Source organism: Ostrinia furnacalis, unplaced genomic scaffold, assembly GCF_004193835.3.
Source record: "Ostrinia furnacalis isolate ACB-3 unplaced genomic scaffold, ASM419383v2 OfSCF2101, whole genome shotgun sequence".
NCBI classification, from domain to species: domain Eukaryota; kingdom Metazoa; phylum Arthropoda; class Insecta; order Lepidoptera; family Crambidae; genus Ostrinia; species Ostrinia furnacalis.
In genome coordinates, this window is record NW_021132340.1 from 336,273 (window position 1) to 363,832 (window position 27,560).

Consider the following 27,560-nt stretch of genomic DNA (forward strand, 5'->3'; position numbering starts at 1 on the left):
CTTGAAAATGTAATTATGTTCAATAGTAATTATTATTCTGTCACAATCTACTATAAGTATAATCAACCAGCACATCAATCTTGGGCATCATAAGTAGTTGAAATAGGTGCTTTTTGGCTACAAAATTGTAGTCTGATGTGCTGTTGACTGTACTAAAATCTTTCCAGATTTGAGAAAGTACTTTTCAGTTTGTGAACGAAGAAGGTAGAGATATTAAAGGTAGCCTTTCGAACTAAGCGTCACAGACGCAGCGTCTTTAGCTTTGGTCTTAAAGGTAGCCTTTTGAAGAGAGTAAGTGACGCGGCGTTGGTGGCACAAGACCAAAGCTAAAGACGCGCTGCGTCTGTGACGCTTAGTTCGAAAGGCCACCTTAACCGCTTGAGTCCCAGACGGCATTCATTAATGTCATAACAATTGATTATCTATTGCAGTGTTTTTCAACCTGTGGGTCGCGACCCCCTGGGGGGTCGCGAGAAGTCGTAAAAAGTACCTCAGTAAAAAAAATTCTTATAAAGACAGATTAATCTGAAATCTAATTATGCAAAAATGTTATATGGATTGAAGTATTCGGTTCTACAAACATCTTTGCAACATTTTAAAATGCATGAAAAAAAAAGCGAACGGTCGGGGGGTTGCCAAAAAATTTTTTTTATATGGGGGTTCGTGTCATGAAAAAGGTTGAAAAAACTGATCTATTGTGTCTAGATTAGCGGGCCTTGAAGGATTAAGAAAGGGAGAGTGGACTTATCTCTGTCCCAGCAGTCCGCAGTGGGTTTCTGGCGAGTGGTTGGTGGGGGTTGGGCGTGGCGCTCACTCCTTGAGCTTGTGCCAGTCGGCGATCTGGCGGCGCGGCGCCGCCTGCACCTCGCGCCAGTGGTGCCGGGCGCTGCCGGTGCCCTCGGCGCCGAGCTCCAGCCGACCGATCACCTGAACAATTTGGTATCATTAGCACTAAGTCACTAAATTACTCTGGAGTAAAATCTGGATTGAATCCCTGGGGATTCAATCGTTTGGGAAAACAATCGGTTAGCATCATTATCACCATAAGGTCTCAGTGGAGACTACAGTACCAGAGGCAAACGGCGGATTTACCTACCCTCTCGCTGACCAAACGGGTTAAAGAGTTGAAGACCAATATTCACTAATACACAACTTTCTCAGAATAACAAAGGAAACTCAAAAAGTTTTTAATCAACTGTATGAAAGATCAATGATGTTGGGAAATAAGTGGAGTGAAGACAGCTAAAGTGGCTCTATATTGTCCTGTAAATGCTGTGTGCAATTTTGCGATTCACTTGACCTCGTCATGAAGAATGTTGTCCCACATTTACATTTCTTATTATTAACTTAGACTTCGAAAGTGCTACTGCTGCTGGCTTAGCTAGGCACTGACGCCAACTGCATAAATGACAATGGTGCATTATGTACTGCAATAAGGTTTATTAAGTACCTCGTTCTCGATGACTCTCTCCCAGTTTAGCACGAGCAGTTCGAGCGAGACGTGGTTGAGCGTGGCGTTGGGCGCGGCGGGCACCTCGAACACGAAGGCTCTGACGAAGGACTCGTTGTACACCGGGTTTAGCGTGCGCTTCTACAACTTTGAACCTTTTGAGCTATGTAATAAGGTTTGCTATTTACCTCGTTCTTGGTGACTCTGTCCCAGTCTAGCACGAGCAGTTCGAGCGAGACGTGGTCGAGCGTGGCGGGCACCTCGAACTCTAACGACTCGTTGAACACCGGGTTCAGCGTCCGCTTCAACAACTTTGAACCTTTTGTGCTTTGTAATAAGGTTTGCTATTTACCTCGTTCTTAGTGACTCTGTCCCAGTCTAGCACGAGCAGTTCGAGCGAGACGTGGTCGAGCGTGGCGGGCACCTCGAACACGAAGGACTCGTTGAAGACCGGGTTCAGCGTCCGCTTCAACAACTTTGAACCTTTTGTGCTATGTAATAAGGTTTGCTATTTACCTCGTTCTTGGTGACTCTGTCCCAGTCTAGCACGAGCAGTTCGAGCGAGACGTGGTCGAGCGTGGCGTTGGGCGCGGCGGGCCCCTCGAACACGAACGACGACTCGTTGAACATCTTGTTCAGCATCCACTTCTTTAACTTTGAACCTTTTGTACTATGTAATAAGGTTTGGTATTTACCTCGTTCTTAGTGACTCTGTCCCAGTCTAGCACGAGCAGTTCGAGCGAGACGTGGTCGAGCGTGGCGGGCACTTCGAACACGAAGGACTCGTTGAACACCAGGTTCTGCGTCCGCTTCTACAACTTTGAACCTTATTGCTCTGTGACAGAGATGGTCTGCTATTTACCTCGTTCTTGGTGACTCTGTCCCAGTCTAGCACGAGCAGTTCGAACGAGACGTGATCGAGCGAGGCGGGCACCTCGAACACGAAGGACTCGTTGAACACCGGGTTCAGCGTCCGCTTCTACAACTTTGAACCTTATAGCTCTGTGACAGAGATGGTTTGCTATTTACCTCGTTCTTAGTGACTCTGTCCCAGTCTAGCACGAGCAGTTCGAACGAGACGTGATCGAGCGTGGCGTTGGGCGCGGCGGGCACCTCAAACACGAAGGACTCGTTGAACACGGGTGTCAGCGCCCACTTCTACAACTTTGAACCTTATTGCTCTGTGACAGAGATGGTCTGCTATTTACCTCGTTCTTGGTGACTCTGTCCCAGTCTAGCACGAGCAGTTCGAGCGAGACGTGGTCGAGCGTGGCGGGCACCTCGAACACGAAGGCTCTGACGAAGGACTCGTTGTACACCGGGTTTAGCGTGCGCTTCTACAACTTTGAACCTTATTGCTCTGTGATAGAGATGGTTTGCTCTTTACCTCGTTCTTGGTGACTCTGTCCCAGTCTAGCACGAGCAGTGCGAGCGAAACGTGGTCGAGCGTGGCGGGCACCTCGAACACGAAGGACTCGTTGAAGACCGGGTTCAGCGTCCACTACTACTTTGAATCTTATTGCTCTGTAATAGAGATGGTTTTCTATTTACCTCGTTCTTGGTGACTCTGTCCCAGTCTAGCACGAGCAGTTCGAGCGAGACGTGGTCAAGCGTGGCGGGCACCTCGAACAAGAAGGACTCGTTGAAGACCGGGTTCAGCGTCCGCTTCTACAACTTTGAACCTTTTGTGCTATGTAATAAGGTTTGTTATTTACCTCGTTCTTGGTGACTCTGTCTCAGTCTAGCACAAGCAGTTCGAGTGAGACGTGGTCGAGCGTGGCGGGCACCTCGAACACGAAGGACTCGTTGAACGCCTTGTTCAGCATTCACTTCTTTAACTTTGAACCTTATTGTTAGGTGATAAGGTTTTCTATTTACCTCGTTCTTAGTGACTCTGTCCCAGTCTAGCACGAGCAGTTCGAGCGAGACGTGGTCGAGAGTGGCGTTGGGCGCGGCGGGCACCTCGAACACGAACGACTCGTAGAACACGGGCGTCAGCGTCCTCTTCTTCAACATTGAACCTTATTGCTGTGTGATAGAGATGGTTTTCTATTTACCTCGTTCTTAGTGACTCTGTCCCAGTCTAGCACGAGCAGTTCGAGCGAGACGTGGTCGAGCGTGGCGGGCACCTCGAACACGAACGACTCGTTGAACACCGGGTTCAGCGTCCGCTTCTACAACTTTGAACCTTTTGTGCTATGTAATAAGGTTTGTTATTTACCTCGTTCTTGGTGACTCTGTCCCAGTCTAGCACAAGCAGTTCGAGTGAGACGTGGTCGAGCGTGGCGGGCACCTCGAACACGAAGGCTCTGACGAAGGACTCGTTGTACACCGGGTTTAGCGTGCGCTTCTACAACTTTGAACCTTATTGCTCTGTGATAGAGATGGTTTGCTATTTACCTCGTTCTTGGTGACTCTGTCCCAGTCTAGCACGAGCAGTTCGAACGAGACGTGATCGAGCGAGGCGGGCACCTCGAACACCAACGACTCGTTGAACACCTTGGTCAGCATCCACTTATTTAACATTGAACCTTATAGTTAGGTGATAAGGTTTTCTATTTACCTCGTTCTTAGTGACTCTGTCCCAGTCTAGCACGAGCAGTTCGAGCGAGACGTGGTCGAGCGTGGCGGGCACCTCGAACACGAAGGACTCGTTGAAGACCGGGTTCAGCGTCCGCTTCTACAACTTTGAACCTTTTGTGCTTTGTAATAAGGTTTTCTATTTACCTCGTTCTTGGTGACTCTGTCCCAATCTAACACGAGCAGTTCGAGCGAGACGTGGTCGAGCGTGGCGGGCACCTCGAACACGAAGGACTCGTTGAAGACCGGGTTCAGCGTGCGCTTCTACAACTTTGAACCTTTTGTGCTATGTAATAAGGTTTGCTCTTTACCTCGTTCTTGGTGACTCTGTCCCAGTCTAGCACGAGCAGTTCGAGCGAGACGTGGTCGAGAGTGGCGTTGGGCGCGGCGGGCACATCGAACACGTAAGACTCTTTGAACACCGGGTTCAGGTCCGCTTCTACAACTTTGAACATTTTGAGCTATGTAATAAGGTTTGCTATTTACCTCGTTCTTGGTGACTCTGTCCCAATCTAACGCGAGACGTGGTCGAGCGTGGCGTTGGGCGTGGCGTTGGGCGTGGCGGGCACCTCGAACACGAAGGCTCTGACGAAGGACTCGTTGTACACCGGGTTTAGCGTGCGCTTCTACAACTTTGAACCTTTTGTGCTATGCAATAAGGTTTGCTATGTACTTCGTTCTTGGTGACTCTGTCCCAGTCTAGCACGAGCAGTTCGAGCGAGACGTGGTCGAGCGTGGCGTTGGGCGCGGCGGGCACCTCGAACACGAACGACTCGTAGAACACGGGCGTCAGCGTCCTCTTCTTCAACATTGAACCTTATTGCTGTGTGATAGAGATGGTTTTCTATTTACCTCGTTCTTAGTGACTCTGTCCCAGTCTAGCACGAGCAGTTCGAGCGAGACGTGGTCGAGCGTGGTGGGCACCTCGAACACAAAGGAGTCGTTGAACACCAGGTTCTGCGTCCGCTTCTTCAACTTTGAACCTTTTGAGCTATGTAATAAGGTTTGCTCTTTACCTCGTTCTTAGTGACTCTGTCCCAGTCTAGCACGAGCAGTTCGAGCGAGACGTGGTCGAGCGTGGCGGGCACCTCGAACACAAAGGACTCGTTGAAGACCGGGTTCAGCGTCCGCTTCTACAACTTTAAACCTTTTGAGCTATGTAATAAGGTTTGCTCTTTACCTCGTTCTTAGTGACTCTGTCCCAGTCTAGCACGAGCAGTTCGAGCGAGACGTGGTCGAGCGTGGCGGGCACCTCGAACACGAAGGACTCGTTGAACGCCTTGTTCAGCATTCACTTCTTTAACTTTGAACCTTATTGTTAGGTTATAAGGTTTGCTATTTACCTCGTTCTTAGTGACTCTGTCCCAGTCTAGCACGAGCATATCGAGCGAGACGTTGTCGAACGTGGCGGGCACCTCGAACACGAAGGACTCGTTGAAGACCGGGTTCAGCGTCCGCTTCTACAACTTTGAACCTTTTGTGCTTTGTAATAAGGTTTGCTATTTACCTCGTTCTTGGTGACTCTGTCCCAGTCTAGCACGAGCAGTTCGAGCGAGACGTGGTTGAGCGTGGCGTTGGGCGCGGCGGGCACCTCGAACTCTAACGACTCGTTGAACACCGGGTTCAGGTCCGCTTCTACAACTTTGAACCTTCTTGCTATATGATAGAGATAGTTTGCTGTTTACCTCGTTCTTAGTGACTCTGTCCCAGTCTAGCACGAGCAGTTCGAGCGAGACGTGGTCGAGCGTGGCGTTTGGCGCGGCGGGCACCTCGAACACGAAGGACTCGTTGAACACGGGGTTCAGCGTGCGCTTCTTGACGTGGGTCTTCTTCTTGGCTATGCGTTGGCCGTTGTATAGCAGGTACATTTTCACGTATCTGGAGAGGAAGATCGAGTGTTGTTTTGGTAATGTCGATTTACTATCCAAGCAAACTTTTCAAAGCCAAAAAATTACCTTAAAATCAGCATACATGTATTTCATGTTTTACGTTGATTTTATGGTTATTTCAGCGAACCTACATGTATTTTCAAAATACATGTCCCATATAGCTGTCTACCTAAAAACGGTGTTATTAAAAAAAACTTGGCTAAGGCTGGGTTGCACCATCTTACTTTAACTTTGACAAACGTCAAAAATCTGTTAAACTCTATACAAAAAACACCGGTTATCGTCATAGTTACGGTCAAAGTTAGGTGGTGCAACTCAGCCTTAGTCTCATTGCAATTAATCATAGCGCACAGATTTCTGTCTGAGTAGTTCTGACGGAGTTTCTGCGATAGAAGAGCGGTGCAGGAGAGGTGACGTGTCTTGCGTTACCCATGTTAATGGGTAACAAAAACCTCCTCCAGCACCGCTCTAAACTGCAGAAAACGATTCAGTTATGCGCTATATTATAACTATATGGGACTATTTCCACCTCTCGTTCCCACCAATGCAACTCCTGTGAAGCCAGGATCTACAGCTTGACCGTCACAAAAACCCAACCAATGAAGGTCAAGTTTGTCCCGGGGGAAAGTTAAACTGTCATTGGACCCGCAACGAAATTAATCAGAAGAACATATACAACATCTATGATTATGAGAACAATAGCTATATTATATCTATGATTGTTTTTATATTGATTTTATTTTTGCAATGAAAAGCGCCAAGACGTGTTATTTTGTTCTTTTATAATACTAACGGGTCAGCGAGTCCGGTGACGTCCATCTTGGGCAGGTTGCGCGCCTTGAGCAGTACCACGGTGAGGCGCGCGGCGGCCGGCTGCCAGCACAGCGACACCAGCACCTCGCCGCGGCCCACCGACCGCATCTGGAAGGAAATAACCTCGTACACTGATCACATCGAGCTATGTTAGTGGTGCAACATAGCACGTAATGTAATGAGGGTTTTCGCGTATGAAAGATCCGCTAGATGGCGGGACGTGGATGTGGGGTCTGACTGCTGCGTGATTGGTGGATTTTGACATATCTGTCAGTCATGTCAAAAATAACCAATCATGCAGCATTTGGACCTCGCGTGACCATTAGTATTGCCATCTGGCGGATTTTTCATACGCGAAAACCCTCATTGCTTAAGGCACATTTCATAACAGAACAATGGGTTTCTTGAGCAGTTGCAAAAAATCTGAAACAAATTATTGCGCCCGAAACACAATGTTCTGCGCGCCTGTTCAACTAGTCCCTTAGGTTGAGTCCTCATCAACACGAAGCGTGCGATTAATGTTCTCTCTCAAAATCATTCTAAATCGAATAGTGATGTGGTTCCGCGAGTTGTGCGGACTCTATGGCACGCGTAGGAATCTCTCATAATATAGGGACCAACCGGTCTAGGATGGCGTGGCGCGCACGATATAATCTGTCGATTGTAGACGACAAATATTTGGGCTTATCGTCAAAAATCGACAAAAGGGCGCGCATCCCAGGCTAGCAGAAGAACCAACATAATCATAACGAAATAAACCAGGCCATTTCTAATATTAATTTTGACTCGGTTTATGCTGAAAATGATTTGAATAAAGCCACGAATTTGTTTGTAAACACCATCTCTGAAATAGTCCGGCAAAACACAATTATTTATAAATGTTCTCGTAGTCAATTAAAAATCAAGCCGTGGATAACCTCTGGCCTATTACGCTGCATAAGATCTAGGGATAAAATGCACAAAAAGTTAAAAATAGAACCCAACAATGACATACTTAAAAAAACATACATAAGATATAGAAATTTTTGCAATAATTTACTTCGAAAAATTAAAAGACAATATGATAAAGAAGAGCTAGAAAAAGCTAAAAATAATAGTAAAAAACTATGGAAAACTATTAAAACCGTTACAAGCCTAAATCAACAAAAAAATAGTGCACATGATCTACTAAATATTAAAAACAATACCCGCGATTCAATAAATAGCGTTAATAATTTTTTCGCAAATGTGGGCAAGACTCTAGCTGATAGTATCCCATCTTTTACACACCAAAATTCGTTAAGTAACTCAGCACCAACTAACATCAACTCCTTTGTTCTATTAGATGTGACCGAAAAAGAAATTGAATCCATATTACTGAATCTGAAAGCAGACTGTGCTCCCGGGAATGACTGCATCCCAGCAAAAGTTTTGAGAAACAATACGAAAATTATTGTTCCCCCATTGACAGATCTAATAAACCGATGCTTCAATTCTGGAGTTTTTCCCTCAGCACTAAAAAAATCAATTCTTCACCCTATCCACAAATCCGGCAAGAAAGACTGCGTAAACAATTACCGTCCCATATCCATTCTAACATCACTATCAAAGGTTTTCGAACGCGCTATGAACAACAGACTAACGGACTATCTCGAATCAAACAAGCTGTTATCGGATTCACAATTTGGATTCCGCAAAGGCAAGTCTACTGATGATGCTGTTAATAAATTCGTGGATTTTGCGGCAAGAAATTTGGATAGTAACATGAAATGCCTTACTATATTTCTAGATCTTAAAAAGGCGTTCGACACGGTTTCGCATTCCATCCTCATAAATAAACTCCAAAAAATTCGGTATACGTGGAACGCAGCTTAGCCTTTTTGAGGATTATTTGGATAATCGCTTCCAACAGGTCAAAATTGGCAATATGATCAGCGATGAACAACCAATTACCTTTGGTATTCCACAGGGCAGTATAACTGGACCTACGTTGTTTTTATGCTACATTAATGATCTGTGTAATTTAGATATTAAAAACTGTAATATCACCTCATACGCGGATGATACAGCCTTGACGTTTGTTGCTGAAAGCTGGGATAAATTGTTTGCGTTAGCACAAGAAGGTTTTGATATAGTATCATGTTGGCTAGCGGAAAATAGTCTTACATTAAATGCAGAAAAGACGAAATATGTATGTTTTTCCATAAACAATTCTGCCCTGAAAAAATATCAAAATTTTAAATTATATGCTCACAAATGCTCCGCGACACCACAAAATTCATGTAACTGTCCACAAATTAATAGTACAAATAGTATTAGATACTTAGGGGTGATTATAGACCAAAATCTTACATTTGCAGAGCATATCCATAAAATATCGCAAAGGGTTAGAAAACTGGTATTTGTATTTAAGCAGCTTAGGCATATTGCAGATCGAAGTGTTATGAGATGTGTTTATGAGTCTTTGGTTCAATCTGTGCTGTCTTATTGCATAATTAACCTCATGGGGTGGAGCAGCCAAGACGAAGCTAATTGAACTAGAGAGAGCACAAAGACTTATTTTGAAAGTAAGTTTGTTTAAACCTAGACTTTACCCTACCACTGCTCTGTATCATGAAGCAGAAGTTTTGACTGTAAGGCAATTATTCATTCTTTTGAGCTTAATGAGACAGCATTCCCTCACTTATTATAATAGCCAAGTAGTGAATACTCGAAGACGTTTGAACATAGTTACATTAGAATCATTTCGAACAGTCTTTGCTAAGAGATTTTTTTGTTATCTGGGCAAAAAGTTATACAACCAAGCAAATAAAATTTTGAACATCTATTCTAAGTCTAAATCGGAAGTTAAAAAGTTAATTACTAAATGGCTTTTGAGTCAGAACTATGAAGAAACGGAAAAATTTATTAAATAAATAACACCAAACACATACACACCACACATACACACCACACATGCATACATACACGTTATACACATAAAACATATTTAAAGTAAATCTCCACAACACCTCTAAATAAATAATTTCAAATTGTAAGATGTACCTACTAACCTTAGTAATTATGTATCTTGGGTTGGAGGCCTGGTGCTCTAAGATACAGGCAGGATTCTGCCTAGTTTAGACACCAGTCTCCCACAGACAAATGTACCAAACTAAATTTAAGACTAGTTTTAAGAATCTGTTTGTGGAGAGAAAATAAATATATTTATTATTATTTATTATTTATTAAAGGATTGAGCTACTTGGAACGGTTAAACAACCGTCTAATAGGAATACTGGCGGCGGTACCTTGAGACTGCGCGGCTGGATCTCGCGGCACAGGGCCATGGCCTCGCCGCTATGCAGCTGCAGCCTTGACGGCGAAGACACCACACCCACCGCCTTGCCTATGATCTCGTNCATAATAATTATATCGGGTTATGCAAGAAAGCCAGGAAACCATTGCTTTTAATACATTATTTTTCACTAGAAAACTCTGTTTCGAATGTGAATGAGCCCACGACCTTTCACTTTCTGGGAGAGTATTCTAGCCACTGAGTTGTCGAACCATTTCAGTTGTCAGCATGTTCGAAGTCATTTAATGCTATGAGTCAACAAGATCATGAAAGCACATATTTAATTATTTCAATAATATTTGGATTTTAAGCAAATAACGTAATCGCCCATAAATTGTTCATATTTTTGGACCAAAATACACAACCGGTGTTATTTCACACGTTTTATCGTATTGTTGTCTTTGTATTAAAATGAGTTTGTACCTCCTATGTTAATTTCAAAGAAAGACAAATATACTCGTACATGACCCGAAAATGGTATGTCAAAACCTATGAAGATAAATAGAATAAGAGAAGTTCGACTACTTATAAACATAAAGTAAAATCATTTTGGACACTGACACCTTAAGTTTAAAAAAAATCTCATGGTTAATCAGTGGTGTGGTTAATTGCTTGTTGTACCAAAATAGTCAAGAAGTCTCACTCAATTTTCTTTATTTACACAGCATGCAATTTTGTGACAATTCTTATGTAGAGGAACAGTAGAATACCAAAAATTGTGTATAACAGTAAATAGAGCCTGACACTTCTTCATTTCCTTCTTCTTTCTTCGATTGGTGATTTAGCCCAGTTCCTCAGGTCATGGAGGCGAGAGAGTACAAAGTGGTATGCACATATTCCTTCGCCTGCATGGCCTGAGGAAAAGAGCATCGCTGCCATCTTCTCTTATCTTCTTTTCTTCTTTCTTTTCTTTTACCAAGTCTGTGCCAATGCTCTGTGGTCTCACAATTCAAGGAACAGATGACAATACATCAGCACTTATTTGGTTATCTATATAAATAAAAATGAATTGATGTTCGTTAGTCTGATTAAAACTCGAGAACGGCTGGGCCGATTGAGCTGATTTTGGTTTTAAAATGTTTGTCATAGTCCAGGGTAGGTCTAAACGGTGAGCAAATACGCGCGCGATATTGTTTTTCTGTGTCAGACAAAATTCCACGCGGGTGAAGCCGCGGGCGGAAAGCTAGTTTTACGATAAAAATGTGTGACACTATACAACACAACCTCTCCTAGTTATTAAGTTTCGGAGCAAGACAAAAGCACTATACTGTTAGGCTGAGTTGCACAACCAAACATTGGCCGTAACTATAACGATAACCAGTGTTTTTTGTGTGGAGTTTGACAGATTTTTGACGTTGTTACAGTAAAGTAAGATAGTGCAACCCAGCCTTAATATATAAATCAGTACAATAAATAAACTTAAATTATGACGTGTAAAATCATATTTTCGACTTGCCTGTGGCTCTTGCACAAATTTCTCCAAATTGCTTTTAAAATACGGCATTTTATTCGAGCATTCGCCCAGCATACGGACGGTTGTGATATAAGTTCGTAGTTATCTCACCATAGGCAGTATTCTTTTTCAAATGCAAAGTTTTTTTTATGCAGAACAAGGCAGGTATTTGATTGCAATCGCACTTGATGTTATGTGAGATGTAGTTTAGGATGGTACATACTGTAAGTGCCTATTCACTCTGGCCTTGAAAACTCATTGTGTTTTATGGCTTTCAGCACGTTTTATAGTCTAAACCTAAATAATATAACAGCTATGTACCATTCAAATCTAAATAAAGCTTTGTTCTTATTTAAGGTAAACGGTCGAAAACTTTGTCTTAACGCATCAAAAGCGTAATTCGTTGTGGCACATTCATCCGGACTCATCAGAGTGACGTGTACGAGCACAATGCCTTCTGGGGGGCAGGGGCAGGGTTGCCAGGTGTCCGGGTTTAGCCGGACATGTTTTACTTATTACGGACGACAGCCAAATATTCTCTCGTCCGGCCTTTTGTTGGGCTTTTATGTGGCTGCAGGGGCTTATGTGCTAACTTTTGAATGACGCAATAACGCAGTAGACACTGGCGAACGGGACTTTTACCACCTCTTGTTTCCACCGCTGCAACTCCTGTGTTGCCAGGATATATAGCTTGACCGCCAATAAAAACCCAACCAGTGAAGGTAAATTGAAATTTGTCCCGGGAGAAAGTTAAACAAATATACCTATTGTTTCATGCAGGCATTGCCGGATTAGCTACTGCTTAGTTTGCTAGTACATAAATAAAAACGCCAATGGATGTACGGCTTTAAGGGTAATAAAATGTCCGGCCAAACTAAGCACCGAGTCTGGCTTTTTTGTTTTTTACGCCCGTATTCAGAAACGATGCTTGCTTAAGTGAAGCAGCAAATCGAACGCACCAATAGAGCTCTGTGATTGGTTCGTGTGTCACCCTGTGCGTCCGCGCGCACCGTGATACCCCATAGTAATGTTTTTGAATACGGGCGTTGTTTGTTAGCACATATAAAAACACCCATGGATGTCCGGCTTTTGGGGTAAAATGTCCAGCCAAATTAAGCACCGAGTCTGGCTTTTGTTTTTAAATCTGGCAACCCTAGCTCGGGGCCTCTCTAGTGGGGGTCCCGGGCCCCCCCTCCCTGCAATTTGTCACTTCCGCTCGCGCTCGCTCTCACTACGTCTTTCATAATTGGATGAATTTAAATGAAATTCCGAACTACCTTGATTGCTTTGTAATTGCTATAAAAATACTAGCCTGAGATGGTTATGAAAGAATTTTAAAATACTGTGGTTTATGTCTTGGTGTATAATAATCACAGATAAAGCGCTAGTAGGGTTAAAAGATTATGAGACATGTAGAAGCTCCTTAAGAGCAAAATATTTGACGATTTAAAAGTACTTTTTAAATACAATACCTACAAATAAAGTGACTTTGACTTTGATGATCAGAATTGTTTTCATTCTGCGTTTTAAAAACATAACTCTCCTTCTGGCGGAGTCGGGTATAAAGAATTAAACTTTTATAGTTTTACTACTTTGCTTTCACAGCGTCACTTTAATTTTGCCAAATGTCTATGTTGAAGCATTAACAACAAAATTATGAGATGGGGAGGTCAATATTATTGTTTTCTTTTTTTTTTAAATCATAACCCTCCTAGAAGTTTGGATGCCTTTTGGTATAGATATATTTGTTATGAATTCCCTTGATTTCGACCGAAAGTAACGTAATAATAGAATCTATGTTTAAGTAGGTACCTAAGTATTGAATCATGAAACAAAAATATAAAACATTCAGTGATAGATGATAGGTCTAAAACTACCTTTATTGGTTTGCAGAATTGCCAAATTCTATCTTACTATCGGACTATCCAAAGTCTCCACGATGTCCGTCCCTCACAAGTGATTGCGTTTCGTTGATACAGCAAGTTTTCCTATGAGTCCGAGTTTCCAATCCATAAGCAGGGGAAATCGAAGTAATAAGTAACTTCAGCTTATAATAGCAATGATAAGAAAGTTCCATCAGACATGGGACTCCATTAATGGTTGACAATGAATCTGTGTCTGTTCTTCTTACGCTAAGGTTTTCCTTTTTACTCTTAACCTCTAAAACTAAAAGGCATTAAGTTCACCTTTTGGACTCCGATATTTTATGCATTAAAATTTGAAGCAAGTGGATAAGTTAATAAAATTAGTATAATAAATCTGTCAATTTATTTTAATAAATTACCTATTCACATTAAAAGTAGATATTTTAATAATTATACCTACCTGAGGTACTCAATAAACAAAAATGCAGATTATTTAAACTGCCTAGCTTATTCATCATGTAAAATTTTTGAAAAAAAAAAAAGATTTGAAACAGGTGACTTAGTTAATTGTGTCACTGCTTCTCATCTTGCATGTGTGATCATACTGAATAAATAATTTATTTAAATCTTTCTTACATCACTAGCGTTAAAGTTATAAGTACTTCTACGGTACAAATACAAACAAGTCATTGATTTTCAAACATTTAAAACTCTTGGAAAGAAACACTTGAAAGCCTATTTTCAGAGGTCTGCCTTACATCTGCCTCAAAAATACCTAAATCAGGCCAAAGTCACGAGCCTTATTAATACAGGTAGCACTTTAACCTACAAAGCGGTCTCAAATTAACCCTTCAACGCAAAGGCGCCGTTAAGCCTCTAAGGCCCTGTTTATGCTCATAAGCGGAACTTAAAGCGGAGCTGTAAGCGGAGCGTGCATAGAGATAAAGAGAGATGCCAACTAATGCACTGAGTTCGAAACTCAGTGTCGCGTTAGAAATTCACGCACACAAAGTAATCAAAATATGTGCTCATTATCTACTGCGGTATCAGTACTCAACGTTCGAATAATCTTTAGTACTACGCAAGCAATGTAAACTGTTTGCATTACGACGTCGCTGCTGTCATCATTGCATTCACGAGAAATAAGATCTGTTTTTGGGCCTATTGCTGCGACACCGGCCACGCCCCCTTGTCACATTTCCCTTTTGTTAGTTTATATCTGTGGGAACGTGAGACTGATTTTTGAATGCATTTTGTTTGTATGCAAAGTCAAAGTGGGACAAATCCGTATTAGCGCGACAATTTCAGCGCCAAAATATAATATTTATTGTAACAATAAAAATAATCACCTAGCCCCAAACGCAGAGCTTAGTACCTAATTACTAGCCTAGGCGCAGACCATCGACTTTTAGTTGGCCGATAGTTGGGCCCGATTCTAATTTGTATGAAGAATCGGCCGATACCAAATCGGTGTAATGTGCGCACTTTCACATGTCCATACTGATCAACAGCACGACCCAACTATCGGTCAACTAAAAGTCAATGGTCTGCGCCTAGGCTTAGGGTTACTAAAAACAGGTAAATGAATAAAACATTCTGGGAGTGGGTAGTCAATGCGAAAAAACGCTCAACGGTTGGAATGTGCAGGTGTCAAAATGTCCATACGGACCGGCTGTTAGTGTGGCAAAAAGTATGAACGTCAAAAAGTCCCAGTGTCAAAATGTACATTATTACCATGGTTACAATGGTTTAGTGACAAATGGTACACATCACAAATATATTGTGCTCATGATTAAATTAATAAAATTTAATATCAAAATGTTCAATGTTCTCGTAGTCCAGTCAATAGAGTTTTTTTTTTGACATTTTTACCTTGATGCATTTAAACACGTGTTCACGTTAGCTATTATACAATAAGACGCTTGTTCGAATAAACCCGAAGACATTTTGACTTCACATCATTTTGACCATTGCTCATTTCGACGTTCATACTTTTTGCCACACTAACAGCCGGTCCGTATGGACATTTTGACACCTGCACATTCCAACCGTTGAGTGTGATAATACATTCTTGATGCATGAAACACGTCACTATTGTTGTTAGCAAACGTATCTCGCCGAAAACTGCCGTAGCGATCGCCATTTTGCTTAAAAGCTCTTCCAAACGTTTTTTTCCGCTAAATTTTCTGACTACCCCCGCCCCGCTACGCTCCGCGCTAAGCCTCTTAGTAGAGTTCAAGTGGTTATTAGTTGGAGTCTGTAAACTACCCTCCTAAATAAAATACGCAGCGTTTGTTGTTCGAAACGCTATTTCGTAGCGATAAAATACAGAATGTAAGTACATTGTACAGTTAAAATCAAAAGTGTACTTTAATTTTATTAGAATTTTTACATGTTCAAATTTTAATAACAACAATTAACACAGCAACTACGATACGATGTAGTATCTAAAGTCTGCTGATGCGACTTCTTGTTAATGATTAGATTTCAAGAAAATTTAATGATTATTATCGCAGGTTGACGTAATTTCATTAACACAACAAGACTACATAATACAAAATGAACTACCTACATGAAGTTTTGACTGTAAGGCAATTATTCATTCTTTTGAGCTTAATTCTCATTAAGCTAGCTCAGCATTCCCTCACTTATTATAATAGCCAAGTAGTGAATACTCGAAGACGTTTGAACATAGTTACATTAGAATCATTTCGAACAGTCTTTGCTAAGAGATTTTTTTGTTATCTGGGCAAAAAGTTATACAACCAAGCAAATAAAATTTTGAACATCTATTCTAAGTCTAAATCGGAAGTTAAAAAGTTAATTACTAAATGGCTTTTGAGTCAGAACTATGAAGAAACGGAAAAATTTATTAAATAAATAACACCAAACACATACACACCACACATACACACCACACATGCATACATACACGTTATACACATAAAACATATTTAAAGTAAATCTCCACAACACCTCTAAATAAATAATTTCAAATTGTAAGATGTACCTACTAACCTTAGTAATTATGTATCTTGGGTTGGAGGCCTGGTGCTCTAAGATACAGGCAGGATTCTGCCTAGTTTAGACACCAGTCTCCCACAGACAAATGTACCAAACTAAATTTAAGACTAGTTTTAAGAATCTGTTTGTGGAGAGAAAATAAATATATTTATTATTATTTATTATTTATTAAAGGATTGAGCTACTTGGAACGGTTAAACAACCGTCTAATAGGAATACTGGCGGCGGTACCTTGAGACTGCGCGGCTGGATCTCGCGGCACAGGGCCATGGCCTCGCCGCTATGCAGCTGCAGCCTTGACGGCGAAGACACCACACCCACCGCCTTGCCTATGATCTCGTACTTAAGATCCATAGTGTACCTTACTGACGAAAGTACAGTCGACATCCGCCTATACATTTTGATGCAAACTAGCCTCTATTACAACTACTTAAGGTGCTTATCTTACTGGGTGTACCTTGAGACTGCGCGGCCGGATCTCGCGGCACAGCGCCATGGCCTCGCCGCTGTGCAGTTGCAGTACAGCCTATGATCTCGTCACGTAAGATCGACAGTGTAGCTTACTGGTACACCCGGTACTACAGCTTTTCTTTGCAAACTAGCCTCTATTACAACTACTCAAGGTGCTTATCTTACTGGGTGTACCTTGAGACTGCGCGGCTGGATCTCGCGGCACAGCGCCATGGCCTCGCCGCTGTGCATTTGCAGTACAGCCTATGATCTCGTCACGTAAGATCGACAGTGTAGCTTACTGGTACACCCGGTACTACAGCTTTTCTTTGCAAACTAGCCTCTATTACAACTAGTTAAGGTGCGTATCTTACTGGGTGTACCTTGAGACTGCGCGGCTGGATCTCGCGGGACAGCGCCATGGCCTCGCCGCTGTGCAGCTGCAGCGTGGACAACGGGGACACCACCTCGCCTATGATCTTGTACTTAAGATCCATCGTGTGGCTTACTGACTGGTGTATAGTCGGACTCACGTCAGACTGTACATTTTGTTGCAAACTAGCCTCTATTATAACTACTCAAGGTGCTTATCTTACTGGCGATACCTTGAGACTGCGCGGCTGGATCTCGCGGCACAGCGCCATGGCCTCGCCGCTGTGCAGCTGCAGCGTGGACAACGGGGACACCACCTCGCCTATGATCTCATCGCGGGAGTATCTGACGAGGAACACATAGGATTTGTTAGATTGAAGTTGAGAAAAACTTCAGGATAGTTAATTGAAAGAGACATCGGATTTGTTACATATTAAGTCGGGAAAATGATGGACTCCTCTCGTTCTCACCACTGTAACTCCTGTATCCTTTCGAAGAATTCTATGTTAGTCCCGTGGAGTATTCATTTTCAATAACAAATCCCAACTTTTGATTGATTCTATGGATATTGAAATCTAGCTAATCCAATTGCTTGAATCTTTGCTCGAGTTTATATCGGATTTCGAGTGTCAGAATGATGTCATCATTAGTTAGTTTTAATATCCATTTTACTTATTAACTACAAAATATAACAAAAATATCAGATTCAAGGATGAAAACTTGTCATGCCCCGTAACGCTAGGATAAACCACATTAACACTATCGACTCTTGGGATAAAACTAAACAAAAAGCGATAAACAGAATAGTCTATTGATATCAACAAAATAGGTGTATAAACCTGTCAAAGCTGAGGACGACGAAGTGCAGCGTGATGGCGGCTAGCTGGTGCGGCGCGATGCCGTAGAACGTGAAGTCCTCGTCGTACACCGGGCAGCGGGTCTTGCGGACCACCCTGGAAGTGGTAGGAGCATAATTAGGTAAAGATTAAGAACGATGAAGGTTCTTTCATCTGTTTCTATACTTCCTAATGGCATGGCAATTTAGCCCTGAAAACTTGTCAGGCTAAGAGCGTCTTCAAATTCGACGCTTGGCTTCTAGAAAATGAAAACTAGTATGGGGAGCGCCTAGCATTGCGCTCGTATGACGATAGCGAAACGGCCATGCCAGATTTTGACTAAGGTGTAGAGTTAGGGCATAGCTTGGCTCTACATAAGCCCTGATAACTTTAAAACCTAACCATACGGTTCATTTGGGCAACAATTTACCTCATCACTCCTACCGCTTCAGCACACACTAGTTGGCACCACTGTCTTCGCCACTAGCAAGTGACAGTGACCTTACTCCACAGTGGCGCCAAGGGGTGAAAGTTAAAACGATAGCCATCATTATGAAGTTCATTCGTTCGTTTCAGCCGAAAGACGTCCACTGCTGGACAAAGGCCTCCCCCAAGGATTTCCACAAAGACTGGTTCTGCGCCGCCCGCATCCAGGCGCCTCCCGCGACCTTCACCAGATCGTCGGTCCACCTAGTGGGAGGCCTGCCCACGCTACGTCTTCCGGCTCGTGGTCGCCACTCAAGAACTTTCCTGCCCCAGCGGCCATCATCAGCTCTACGAGCTATGTGCCCCGCCCACTGCCATTATGAAATCGCGACTTAAATATAAACTTCCTTGCCCACATACCTGGTCTTGACCTTATGCTGTTTGTCCGGGAGCAGCTGCAGCTTGACGTAGGGGTCGGGCCCGGCCGGCTCCCTGCCCGGGAGGCCCTGGCACGACACCACCGATACCACCAGAGCGTTCTTCTCGTTTTCATATCTGCGGCAAAAGGACCGAGGTTAGACTAGATGATATTTATCTGGTGAACACATAAAAGTAATTGTTACTGGTAAGGTAAGGTACAGTACGGTAAGGTAAGGTACACATAAAATTAGTTGTTACTGGTAAGGTAAGGTACACATAAAACTAATAGTTACTGGTAAGGTACAGTACGGTAAAGTAAGGTACACATGCAACTAGTTGTTACTGGTTTTCACCATAGAAATAATCGACATTAGATCCACGCCACGCTATAAGTTAGGTAATGCTCTTCAATGCACCCTTCATGTTTTTTTTATTTTACGGTGTAGCATTTGTTGTTAGGCCTGGATGCAGGCCGCCACCAACCGGCCATTGTGGAAATCATTGGGGGAGGCCTATGTTCAGCAGAGGACGTCCTATGGCTGAAAATGATAATGATGATTTGTTGTCAATTTCGATAAAATACCATAAAAGATCTGAAATAGGTAATCGCTTCGCTAAGTTTTATATAGTTTGTCTACAAACTCTGTATTTGACACCACAAGCAAAAATTTTATAGGTGTTCATAATATCATAATAATAATCAATACAATTAAGCTCGGTCAAGTTTCATTCAGTACAAAAATCTGGCATTTACGTTACAATAAGCAAAATTATCTAGCCTAAATAATATATAGTATCGTAGAAAGATTATACTTCAGACTAAAAGCATTTAGGTACTCGCCAAAAATATTCCGTGAAAGAGCCTCTTACTGAAGAACTGTACTTGAATAGATCCTAAGCTATTATCCTTATGATAAAACGGTTCGGTCAAGTAGGCACCTAAGGCTAAAGGGTCAGTAATAACACAAGTACATAATACTCTCAATACGAAGGAGGAAATGGCCGTACAATTCAGCAATAGTTCTCTGCGGTATCTAAAAATAGGGCTAAGGGCCGTCGGACGTGCTCAGCCTACAAAGTGGTCCGAGTGTAACCAAACACTCATTTACAAGACATTTATCTAATAGGACCTATTCTTGGAATAAATATACAGGCAGAATAATGTTCACTGGATACACTCTACATTTAGTAAAAAAATAAATGTACTCGGCCAAAGTTCTCCATCTTTCTTTTGTAAGCATGGATTAAGTTTTTTTTTCCAAGAAAACCATTAAAATCATTGCGAAATGCTTACATTTTAGCTTATTGTTGATGATTATACTCTTGTAAGTTACGAGTTATTGATAGCTCTATAATACACAAAAATCTTTTAATTGAAACAAACACTAAAAGATGTTAGCTGAACCACATCGAGTGTGTTATAGGTATCATCATGTTTAGTAATGTAAGGTTTATTCAAGCACGAGCATCACCCTTAATAAATCTTTCCTGACAATTTAATTTACTTTAGGCCGAAATTGTATTACTCATAACGTCTTAAACAACTTTTAAGAGTGCTATAACAGTGAGTACCGCTACCAATTTTCTTTTAAGAGCCTCTTAAATTTCGCTGACAAATAGCGTCGCAACATATTCTACTGCGACTGTATTAACGTTAACTTACGACTTGGTTAATAAGGTTGTTTCTCGTTTGCATTTTAAGCCAATGACATCTGTTTTCGGATATAAAGCTAAAGGCTTTAGATCCAATGATTGAGCCACGAAGTTTAATAACTTTACATACAAATTGCGTGGGAGAAACTGGGATTTAACAAGGCTTATGACTCCTTTTAATTTTGTGAAGTGATTTATTTATTGATTACAGTGATTTTTAATTATTTTTTCAGTACGTCACTGGTATAGCCCTTATACTCGTAGTTAACGCTGTCAGTTTAAAAGTTTGAGTTTTGACTTTAAAATGTCCAAATTAAAATATTAGGCGATCTATATGTTCTGTTTTTGTATAGCCCATTGGATTGAGTAACATTGGGTACATTCAGTCATCATCAACAGCCCTTTACAGTCCACTGCTGGACTATGAGCCTCCTCCACTAAAGTGGAGGGTTTTGCCATAATCTCCACGCTTGGCAGGCGGGTTGAAGATCGCAGTTTAAAAGATTGATGTTTTTCAGAGAGCGCTGCTGCCCATTCTCTGTTTGATGTGTAGTCCCTAAGTCGCCTCTTACGACACCCGCGGGAAGAGTAGGGGTTGGTGACAAATGTATTCTACTCTGCCGTCACCACACGGCTTCAGTCATATGATTATGCTACTATCGTTTAACCGTGCAATAACGTATAAAGTTAAGATCCATAAGAAAACTAAAGATATTTGTTTCACATCAGCAATATTACAGTTATACCGCATAAAGACCTGAGAAAAATACTGCAGACAGAAAGTTTTATGTCGTTGCCGTATGCGGCTGTAAACTTCGACGTATTCGACGTACAGTCGGTTCAAGTATGTTTATAACTGACTGACGTTGAACCTTAACTGTTTGTAATAAGGTAACATCGTTCTGCAGACTGTTTGGGCCCTAAAGACTAAATAGTTACTTACTTGAATTTAAAAACGGGCTATTGATGCCTTTACGACTGTCTGCGGCTCAAAGGTCGTGACCTAACTACTTTTTAACAACTAAGTACCTATGATAGTCTATTTAACTACTAAAATTTGGACATTATCCTTTACATAATGACAAACAAGGTGAACAAAAGTGAACACCTTTCATTTATTTAAGTGAGAGATCCTATTCAACACTACTACACATTAGAGTTTCAAAAGAGACTCATCAAGGGGTAGATCACTTTACATTTAATTCGTGTGGAGTTATTTTCTATGTATATTTGAAGAGTAGCACCGTAGCAGGCCTGGCTCACTCCGCGCGGTACATCCGATAATTACCTACAGCGAAGCGCCCCGCCGGCGGGTATTATATCAGTCGAGTGTCATGCGCGCGCCCGTCCAGGACGCTGGCGTGCGTTGTAGTACCTAATTCTATGATCGAAGATAATATTATAGAGAATATTATTTAAAAATGGACATAAAGAGAAAGAAATATTGTGCGGCGTTCGGGTGTTTAAATTCGGAAAGAAATCTACCGGATTTATCTTTTTTTCGCTTCCCAAAGATGCTGAAAGGTATGTTGGCCATGTAGGTATTTTTAGGATAGTATAGGAACCTAACCTACCATGACTACTGCTCAGAATGCGTTCGTTCGTTTCAGCCAAATGACGTCCACTGCTGGACAAAGGCCTCTCCCAAGGTTTTCCATAATGAATGCGTACTTACCTATATACGTACCTCATTACAAATAAGTAGATTAATTATTTTTTCACTAGACAGCAACCCTAACAGCGCAAGAAGAGTACGCGATAGAAAGAGACAAAACTTGTAGATGAATAAAATTGTAGGTACTTAGTGCTGTGCGAGCTGAATTCCACTGTATCGCGTCGTAGGAAGACTCGCATTTATTTAAATCGTCTTGCGGAGTAATCCTTCTGTACCTGTACTATTACTTATTCTGTGATTTTAATGCCATTGGATAGATCTGCTCATCGCGCGTCTAACCATTGGTCACATGTTATAGATTTCAGCCAATAAGAAGCCGTAATTTGAATTTTAGTGACACCGCGCAAGTCGGTTTGCCTCGCAACACCGCTCAAGTCGTTAGTCTGCCATACATTTCTCGTAAAGTTCCTTCGCGCTCCGTAATTTTTATATTTTTAAGTGAGTTTTATCGCGAAAAGGTCTATGAAAGAAGTTTTAATAGAAGATTAAGAGGTAAGCTATATAATAATGTATTTTTTAATGATTTACGCGTATTAATATATAAGGAAATGATAATAGAAAATATCTTCATTTACTTAAGCGGTGTTTACAATTGTATTTTTTCTAACTTAGGCGGTGTTTCAAACTGTATTTTAATTCTTTTAGGAAGCTATACAAGTCAAACACTATTGATGGAGAAGGAACTGATTCTTGAAGTATTCCGAGTTCAGGTGATGAATTGTTATGTGCACAATTACAATAAACAGGACATAAACGGCGTTAGCAACTGCCCAGGTTTCAATCGAATCGAAGGCTTTCTCATAATCCACAAACGCCAGGCAAAGTGGCTGATTATACTCCTCGGTCTTCTGTATAATCTGCCGCAGCGTGTATATTGTGATCTAAGACACTAAAGCCTGCCAGCCAGCCTGGAAACCAGCTTGATCAAGAGGCTGGAAGGCGTCGAGTTTGCGAGCTAGACGATTCATAATTACTCGAAAACAGCTTGTAGACATGGTTCAGAAGTTAGATGGCTTCAACAAGGTTTCATCGCCGTTTTTTGAAGAAGAGTATCACCACATTTCTGTGCCGTACCGTAGGGGTTTTTCCCTCGAGGATGACGGAATAGAACAGCTTCCAAAGAGCCTTTAGCATCGACATTTCACCTGCTTTCAAAAGCTGAGCCGTAATTCCAGCATCACCCGGGGCCTTGTTGTTTATCAGCTGTTCCAGAGCTATTCCAAGCTCATGTAGACTGGCGTTCTGGATATCTTAGGTATTGTGTCGGGTCAATCTAGCTCTTGTGTCTTCGGCTAGACAGGTGTTGTGACAGGTGTGAACACAGACGTTTATAATTGTCCGTAGACCTTCTCAACCTCTTCCAATATCTCAAGCCCCGACACTATTCTCGGTCTTCAGCTTGGTCAGTTGGCTTTGGCCAACAGACAGGCTGATCTCTTACGAACACCTTAGAGTCCTTGTTATGCTCAATCGTCTGTATTACGAGTATATGCGTAGGTCGCGAGTCAAAAGATTTAGAGATCTATCTGTTAAGACGACGGTATTGAGTAGCATCTTCAGATGACTGCAGATCCATGTTTCGTCTATCTTCTATATGGTTGTTGATGAGATCAGAGATCTTTTTTGTTTCTCTTAAACGACGGGTTTTAAAAACCTTACACCCAGTCATTTGGACAATTCCCAAGAACCTGCCATTGTACTTTTCCACATTTTTGCAATGTCCTGGCATTGGGAACGATTTTGCAACTCGAGTTGAGCTTTCGGGGTTGGATGGACGCTGGGCGGAGTGTAGACTTTATCAGTCGACATCTATCGAGATTCGGACATATATTTAATGTGCCTCTTACCATTTGGTGATTGCTTCCTGTTTTGACCAAATTGACCGCACAGACAACATGCTTCTACGTCGACAAGATGAAGTTGATCTCATATTTCATAGCGTCATTGGGATGCAGCGAAATCTACTTTCGCTGTTTTGGCTTTCTGAAGAAGGAGTTCATCATCCCTCTCCATAAAGCCAGCCAGCAGTTAGCCACGTGCGTTCCTCTCTCCGTACCCAAATTGCCCCACTTCCAGCTCATTGTCGTTTCGTTTGCCCAGCTTCGCGTTGAAGGCCCCCCATCACAATATTTGATCTACACACTGTGATTCTAAGATTTAGGTTAAAGATACATAGGTTATAATGATTGTTTAACTATTTTTTAAATAATTCTTAATATAATTTTTCTTTGTAAATCATCTATTAATACCTTATTCCTTTACATTTCGGCAAACAACACCGCCTAACTCTACAAAAATATCAGTCAACACCGCTCAAGTCATATAATATAGGTTAAAATAAAGTAAATCGTCAAATTAAGTATAAATAATTATTTCTTAACCGCTAAATAAAGTATTTAATAAGTAACAATAGGAAATATCCACCGATTTTTTCAAATAAACAGTTTTTTTCGTCTCCTGAAAAGTTGCTAAAAATGACTTACGCGGTGTTGTTAGCTAAGGGACGATATTTATTTAAATGTTAGCAGCATTGTTTCTTGCACGGTTATGTTGGCAAGTTTGACTCTTACAGTACCTAGTGCAAGCGAAAACCGACACTAAGGTGACGAACCTTTTCATTCCGCGACTGTACATCGCTATCGATTTTATAATAACTGGGTTTCCCTCGACTCGACACGTCAGTCTCTGTTGATAAAATGTAACAACGACATAAAATTTGATAGATTTTGTTTGAGTACAGAGGTATGAAGGTAAATCCCTAGCTTCTCCCACATTAGCAAATATTGGAAAACAAAAGGCGATTACGAATGTATTTCGCAGACGCCAAAAAAAGTTGTCAACGTTTGACGTAGGTCTACTCGATTGTTCAATTACATCGCCATTTCTCACGAATCGCAAATTGGGACCATTCGTTCATTAATGAGATACTCCCTGAAACTTATATCTTACTCTCTGAATTCTTAAGAGGATGTCAATTAGAGAAGTCAGGATTAAACAAAATGTCTGTGATCAGCATCAAAATTAATTGGAAGTTAACGAATTAAAACTAAGATACTAGGTGATTAATTTCTTCTCTATAATTAAAGAATACTCGTATTTTTTACATAGAAACAAAAAATGTAAACTATAAGAACGATTTAAAGTAGTAAACATACTTTTTTAAAGTCCTATAAAGTATTGCGACATGAACTAATTCGCCTATAAGTTATATAAAATGGATTACTGTCTGTAGCCAGCATAATGCGGTGTCGACTAAACCTACATCAATGTCGCCAAATTTCATTCGATAAATTCGAACAGAAGCTATTGGAAAACTTATCTATGGTATTTTTCGATTCAGACGAAACGATAAAAGTTAAAAATTAAATAAAGAAATATTTTTCAAAAACAAGCTTTTAATGCTCTAAAAAGAATAAAATAAAACAAACCCATCAACTTATTACTTTACTCAATTTATATGATTAAAAGCTTGTCGCGAGATTTACTAGATGTATGTATTTAACTATTTGATTTTTTTCTAAGATCAAAGTTTTAGCAAGATCAAGTTACGTATTTAATGTATTTTTTATACAAGTAAATCTCGCGACAAGCTTTTAATCATATAAATTGAGTAAAGTAATAAGTTGATGGGTTTGTTTTATTTTATTCTTTTTAGAGCATTAAAAGCTTGTTTTTGAAAAATATTTTTTTATTTAATTTTATTTTCGACTTTTTAGTATTTATAATGCGGGTTTGAAAAGTTGAAATTTATTGAAACATTTTGGTTAAGGCGCAGCGTTAGTGATTATGACATATTATTTTTTATACACCCTCATAATATTCATATTCAGCTCTCAGCTCGTGCACCTTTGCAATGGGTTATTCATCTAATCAAAATGAAACTACTTACATTCATACTAAATGTAACGAACATTATTCCCATTTGATAGGGTTACGACTTGCGACGTATTAAATGAGCCCAAAGTCTACGGGGTTGTGTCGCTTTATTGCGGAGTTCCTATGGCCACATTCCAACTCCATAATTAGACCCTAGTATCATATAGGATTGAAGTTGTCGTCAATACAAATTAAACGAGCCCAAACTCGATGGTATTGTGTCGTTTTATTGCAAAGTTCATGTGACCACCTTCCAGCTTTATTATCAGACCCTAGTTATCATATTATGTGATTGAAGTGCTCATCAATACGAATCAAATGAGCGAAAACTCGATAAGGTGGTGTCGTTTTAGTGTGGAATTCCTATAGCCACCTGCCGGCTCTATCATCAGATCCTGTTTATCATATAAAATTGAAGTCCTCATTAATACGAATCAAACGAGCCCAAACTCGATGGTATTGTGTCGTTTTATTGCAAAGTTCCTATGACCACCGTGCGGCTCCATCATCAGACACTGGTTACCATGTAGGATTGAAGTACTCGTCAATACGAATAAAACGAGCCCAAACTCGACGGGGTTGTGTCGATTTAGTACGGATTTCATAAGGCCACCTTCCGGCTCCATCATCAGACCCTGGTTACCATGTAGGATTAAAGTACCTACTCGTCAATACGAATCAAATGACCCCAAACTCGATGACATTGTGTCGTTTTATTGCAAATTTCCTATGACTACCTTGAACTACCTTGCGGCTCCATCATCAGACCCTGGTTACCATGTAGGATTGAAGTACTCGTCAATATAAATTAAACGAGCCCAAACTCGACGGGGTTGTGTTGTTTCAGTGCGAATTTCCTATGGACACCTTCCGGCTCCATCATCAGACCCTGATGGTTACCATCTATGATTAAAGTACTTGTCAATAAAAATTAAACGAGCCCAAACTCGACGAGGTTGTGTTGTTTCAGTGCGAATTTCCTATGGACACCTTCCGGCTCCATCATCAGACCCTAATGGTTACCATACAGGATTATAGTTCTCGTCAATACAAATTAAACGAGCCCAAACTCGATAGGCCTGTGTCGTTTTATTGCGGAGTTCCTATGACTACCTTCCAGCTCCATCATCAGATCAGCTCCGTGTCATCATAATATTGCATTGTCATCCGACTTACACATGCATGCAAAATTCCAGCTCAATAGAAAACCGGGAAGTGGGTAAATTTTAAGTTGCAAGATTTGACGACAGACACCAGACATGTGAAAGTAATAAAAAGCTTGTAAAATATTGTTCACTCTCTCTACTCTACACTACTCTATACTGAATCGTTTATTGCTTAACCACATTAGCACATTCACATTATGTGGCATTGTCGTTGACATACTGAAATTGTCAATGTGCCAAAATTATTCTTCATTAAAAAACAAATTATACCTATGTTTTTCCATTAAATAAATGTC

General features: G+C 41.1%; 1 protein-coding gene across 1 annotated transcript in view; it reads right to left on the minus strand.

Annotated features, from left to right (window-relative positions):
• Positions 1-702: 702 nt before the first annotated feature.
• The window catches only part of Syt4 (Synaptotagmin 4), a 34,684-nt gene continuing 7,826 nt past the window's right edge, over positions 703-27,560 (minus strand). Inside the window, exons 5-10 of the mRNA XM_028307122.1 lie at positions 18,895-19,029; positions 18,052-18,165; positions 17,446-17,557; positions 6,713-6,840; positions 5,716-5,908; positions 703-927 (exon numbers count right to left, since the gene is read on the minus strand). Coding sequence (XP_028162923.1) covers positions 811-927; positions 5,716-5,908; positions 6,713-6,840; positions 17,446-17,557; positions 18,052-18,165; positions 18,895-19,029 — 799 coding nt within the window. The 3' untranslated portion in view covers positions 703-810. The remainder of the gene's footprint in view (positions 928-5,715; positions 5,909-6,712; positions 6,841-17,445; positions 17,558-18,051; positions 18,166-18,894; positions 19,030-27,560) is intronic.